This window comes from Zophobas morio, unplaced genomic scaffold (genome assembly GCF_036711695.1).
Source record: "Zophobas morio isolate AGI-343-1 ecotype UQ-CSIRO unplaced genomic scaffold, CSIRO_AGI_Zmor_V1 ptg000024l, whole genome shotgun sequence".
NCBI classification, from domain to species: Eukaryota; Metazoa; Arthropoda; class Insecta; order Coleoptera; family Tenebrionidae; genus Zophobas; species Zophobas morio.
Genome location: NW_026972129.1, coordinates 2,629,758 through 2,634,817, shown reverse-complemented (window position 1 = coordinate 2,634,817; position 5,060 = coordinate 2,629,758). Strand labels below are relative to the sequence as shown.

The window sequence follows — 5,060 nt, the reverse complement described above, 5'->3', positions numbered from 1 at the left end:
TTAAATTATTCTTTTGAAAGTGATCGTCCTCAGCCTCTGGCACTTCGTCAGTTTCCATTTGTTCACAAAAATTTACATCGCATAAATCTAAAGTTTCTATACCTATCAAAAGGTTCTTGAATTTTAATTTTGACAGAACGCTCATTAGAATTGGAAAATACCGTTAAAGCAAAATTATTATTAACATTCACTAAAGCTTGAGGTGTGTCTAATTGATTACCGAAATTTCTGTATTTTAAAATTCCTACATCCTCTTTCATTTTCATGGAATTCTTACAACTTGCTGACATCGAGGTGGTATAACTATCGAATGACAATCGATATTTTTGGAAACGGTTTTAAGTGAAGATTGGGCTTTTTCATAAATAATCGGGATTTTGGTCGAAGGTGTTATTATTTCATGTTGATTAAAATCTATACTAGCATTTAACTTCATCAAAAGATCAGCGCCTATTAATCCATTGAATTTGGGCGAAAATTAAACAGATCAAATTTATGCAAATTATTCGTTTTAAAAATATAAAAAAGAGGTATTACAGCTATTTGGGAGTGATTAGAAATTCCATGAGAGGTTTGTACACTGAAATTTTCATTTTGAATATAGTATGGTTGATAATAATGATATGCTAAATTTGGATTTAAAAAACTTTTTGAGCTACCAGTGTCTATCAAAAAATAAGAATTTAATTCGGGAATAGAGATATATATGGAATATTTTGACCGGTATGAGTAAACGTTATCATCTCGGGTACATTTCTGGAAAAACCTGGTAAAAATTTTGAGAATTCGAGTCAGCATTTTGTGTTGAATAAGTTTCATGATTGTGATAACTCTGATAAGGATCTTCTTCAAACGCTTTGTAAGCTGAACCCAAGTCGTTGTATTGAGTTGAAGAACTTGATGCTTGGTTTCCGATTTCGTTACCGTAACACGTGTAGTACATGCTGTTATCATCAAAACAGTTGTTTTCTGCCGCATTCTCAGATAATCGTTCAGGGCCGGATTCAAATAGATTTTCAAATTCAATATTTTCGGTTCTCTGAACGTTACCTACTTCTTGAGTGTACAGTTCTTCAAAAGTAAATTTAGGTTTTGGTTTTATGGTTGAGGTTCTGGAAGTTGTATCCATCGGTTCGGGTTTTGATAACTTATTATTTCGCGTCATCGAACTCATCCGATTATTACCAAAAGGTTGTTGTTGCACAGATCTAGGAGGAAAGAAATTTTGTTTTGCGATACAAAATTTTGAAATGGCCGTGGTTGAAATGCCATGTTTGGCCTAAATTGATTTGTTTGATTTGGCATAAAATTTGGTCTTATCGGAAATGTTGGTTACGAACTGAACATGGGGGGGATATGCGGAATTTCGAAACGCTATTTGGGGTCGATTAAAACTTGTATAAGTTGGAAAAGCAAAATCTGGTGGAGATGATTTAAGATGTTGATTTTGATTTTGATGGTTTTGACTGCTTCGAAGTTGTGGTTTATAATTCTGTTGTTTTAAATTTTGATTACTTCCGGTATTAAAGTAAATAAAATTTTCTTCTTCAACCACAAATGCTAGAGCTTGTTCTAATGAATCGGGATTTTTCAAACGCACAGGAAGTTGCATGAAATATGGCGACCCATTGATAAAAGTTTTTAAGGCAAATTCTTCATAATGATTGATTTTGATCTGTTTTTCTTGAGCAGTAATATTGGAAGCATTCAATTTAGCAAATAAGAAACTACGCGCCTCTTGTATTCTCATAGTTAATTGCATTGGAGTTTCAGTTTTGAAACGTTTTAAGTTAATGAGGTCCTAGATAAGACAGTCAATACTTCTCTGATCCGAAAAAGTTAAAGTCAAAGCATCTATTTGTTGCCAACTGATTAGTTCTGTACGGGAGCCTATAAGCTCGCCTGCACGGTCTCTCAATTTTGAAACTATCGTATCAAAAATTGCCAAATTTATAGGATCATTTGGATTTTGAACATTTTGGGAGGCACGAATAAAATTCTCACATGCAGTTATAAATCTATTTAAAACTTTAGGATTACCGTCGAAAGACAGAATATTATCTGCGTAATACCGAAGTAGACCAACATTTAGTGGTGGCTGATCTGGCACATTGTCTCAAATATTTATATTTAAAAATTGATTAATCAAATCGTCTAGATCTAAGTCAGAGTTTTGCATATATTATGTTTCAACAAATTGCTCGCGAAATTACAATTATTATTAAAGAAAATTATGATTAAAATAAAAGGAATGAGCACTCACAGTAACGAAGAAAAAAAGGGTGATTTTCTTCATCTGCACTGCCTCTAGGAACCAGCGATGTCGTCCAGAATCGTAGGTCTTCGGTGATACAGTCTCCTAATTTTCTAGGATCCCACTTTTTTGTTCAAACTGCCAGTTTAATCGTAAAAACGAAAATTTATCAATGCCCGATGCAAGATAATTTACAGCAATCCTACCGACTGCGCCACTTAAATTCGGGGGTCCACAAATTAGGTTTTTAAAAACAAGGAAAAAAGCTTTATTACGACCGTTACACAAGTGCGACTAAAAGTGGCCTACAATGTAAAAAATACATATTTATATTGTTAAGAAATGCTGAGTCCGCCCGCTGTCTTGTCCTTGCACACAGGCCGGATGACCTAACTCCCGCTCTCTGGCACAACTTCTCCGCGGCCTTCTGGATTACGAAATTGCAGCGCCGCATCAAATGATATTGACTCTCCTCGGGAGCTTTACGTTTTTCTATGGCGACGGCTAATGCCCACGCTAAACATTTATTGTCGGCATTATTGATAGGAAAAATGCCAGGATTTTTCAATCGGTACTCGTCCGAATTTTCAACACCTTATTCGGACCGCGACCTACGTCGGACGATACGATATCGACTCGTAATCTGAGCAGATCGCACGCGAAGAATTCGGCGTTGCTCTGTAATACGGATTCGAGTACGTCCATTATCACTAGAGAGCTGATTTCTGTCGGGCTAGGCAAGGCCAAACTCGGTACGGCTCGTACGGGTTTGCAATTATGGGCTGCACTTCGTTTATTTGAGACTAGAATAACGCTGCTTCGTTGCACTCTGCTGTTAATTCCCGTTCTCATTTACTTAGCCGTTTGATTAATAAATCGTTAATTGTATTTATGGAATAAATGACGATTAAATTCAGTGATTATCTATCACCCGCTACTGAGTCCCGGCGATCCAGCGCGGCCGGACCTATAATCGTGACGTAGCCCGACAGAAATCCGCTGTCTAATTATCACGTACAACGACATCTGGCTTCTTTTCCTGAACGAAATAGCGAGCGGTCGTTCGACAAAGTTCTCGCTAGTCAGCACCATCCCGACCCAATCGTCCGGAGATACGTCCACCAGAACCTTTCGCAGGAGTTCCCTCATGCCGTTCTGTCGAGGACAAATAATAATAATAATAATCTCGATTAATACGAGGGTATCGTATTTTAACCGCAAGCTTTAACCGTTACCTCTAACCATGTTGCCGGATTCGCTTCGTCCGACATTGGTTTGAAACGGAACTCCAATAAACGACTGGTCAATCCGAATCGGGGATAAAATTTTTCTCGCTCTTCGTACACTTCGAGGTGGGCCAGCGTCGTTTCTTCTTCGTCTTGTTCGATCCCAGCACCACCTTCCTGCGTGCGGATTTATTTTTATGTACATATAGATATACTTATAACCCGATTTTTACCGAAAGTAACTTGCCTGCATCACCCCGTCGGACGTGACAAACGACGCATTTATGGCATCGTCGTCGTCGTCGTCGTCGTCCATATCGAACACTGCTTCCGAACGTACGCCGGCGAGCGAGGAGTTTCCCAGACCCGAAGTGGACGGCATGGGTTCCTATAAATTTTTTGTCGTATACAGCTCTGTTAGAAATAGTTAACACGTAACCCGAGTCGTTTACCTCCGGTGACGTCCGTTGTTGGATTTCTTCCCCTGCTTGCAATTGTCTCTCGCGCGCCTCCGCTTCTAGTAGGTAATTGCTCCAGCAACCGTCTTGTCGCTTTCGGTTTTCTTCGAATTGTCTAGTCAACATTTCGCGATAAGCTTCTTCCAAAACGCGTTTTTGTCTGCGTCTCCCGTTCGCTTCTCTGATCTCGATGATCTACGAAACGTTCGGACGCCGCTTTAACCCACGTTTTACGTACTCTCGGCTATTACTTGCCAACCCCATTCGCCCCAAGAATATAGGGGACGGAGGAGCGTCGAAATCGTCGTTTTCTTGCGACATCTTTGTTTGTTTGTTTTTTAAAACGTGTCAACAGACGGACAGGTTGAACGTTACAGTGATAGAGTTATTGTCTGCGAGCGCGTTTGCAGGTACTATCAGATTTCGCATTTCTTATTATTCGTCAACCATTTTAGACCCGACTTAACCAAGGTACAGCGAGCATTCAACAACACAGTTAGAAAAGAGTATAATGACAGAATCTCCAAAGGCGAATCAGATATCGTTTTAAAATATAAAAAAAAAATCAATTAAGTATAATCAAAAAACGTACCCCTGTAAATTACACGTCAAAAAAGGAATACATTTTTATTAAATGAGTGCTGGTGGTATTAGGACCAAATTAAAGGAGTTCTCAATTGCAGTTAATGTGTATATGATATTCTTATTTTCTCTGAAACTTGGCTTTGTAGTGATATCTGTAATGAAGAATTAAATTTAGTTACATTTTATTACATTTTTCGTGCTGACCGTAATTCTACCACCAGTAATAAGCTTCGCGGAGGGGGCCTGTTAATTGCGATAAAAAAAGACATTCATGCATCTATTATTCTGTCAGGTCAAAACCTCGAAAATTTATTTGTGCAGGTAAAGCATAATGACATAGATCTGATTGTGGGTGGAGTATACATTCCCCCTTCGTCGCAACTAAGTGTTTTTGAAAGTTACTGTTTCGATTTAGAGTCAGTTTTTCATAGGTTTCCTGATTCGTCGTACGTTATAGTCGGTGATTTTAATCTACCTCACCTCCTGTGAGATGGTGATGATATTATGATTTCTTCGCACTCTAGATCTTATGAATTT

At 38.4% G+C, this 5,060-nt stretch overlaps 1 protein-coding gene across 1 annotated transcript; it reads right to left on the bottom strand.

Annotated features, from left to right (window-relative positions):
• Positions 1–2,498: 2,498 nt before the first annotated feature.
• LOC135135304 (uncharacterized) lies at positions 2,499–4,259 on the bottom strand. Its single transcript, XM_064064330.1, has 6 exons — positions 4,194–4,259; positions 3,933–4,133; positions 3,724–3,868; positions 3,490–3,653; positions 3,273–3,409; positions 2,499–2,770 (listed from the first exon to the last, which is right to left on the bottom strand). The coding sequence occupies exons 1-6, from the start codon at positions 4,257–4,259 to the stop codon at positions 2,737–2,739; spliced, it is 747 nt and encodes a 248-aa protein (XP_063920400.1). The 3' UTR covers positions 2,499–2,736.
• Positions 4,260–5,060: the final 801 nt, after the last annotated feature.

Bases quoted from the DNA above. Each gene is read 5' to 3' on its own strand.
- LOC135135304 (XM_064064330.1), bottom strand. From the start codon at position 4,259: ATGTCGCAAGAAAACGACGATTTCGACGCTCCTCCGTCCCCTATATTC. The intron at 3,869-3,932 runs GTAAACGACTCG...AAAAATTTATAG, and splicing joins AACAACGGACGTCACCGGAG to GAACCCATGCCGTCCACTTC. The intron at 3,654-3,723 runs GTTACTTTCGGT...GCACGCAGGAAG, and splicing joins CGACGGGGTGATGCAGGCAA to GTGGTGCTGGGATCGAACAA.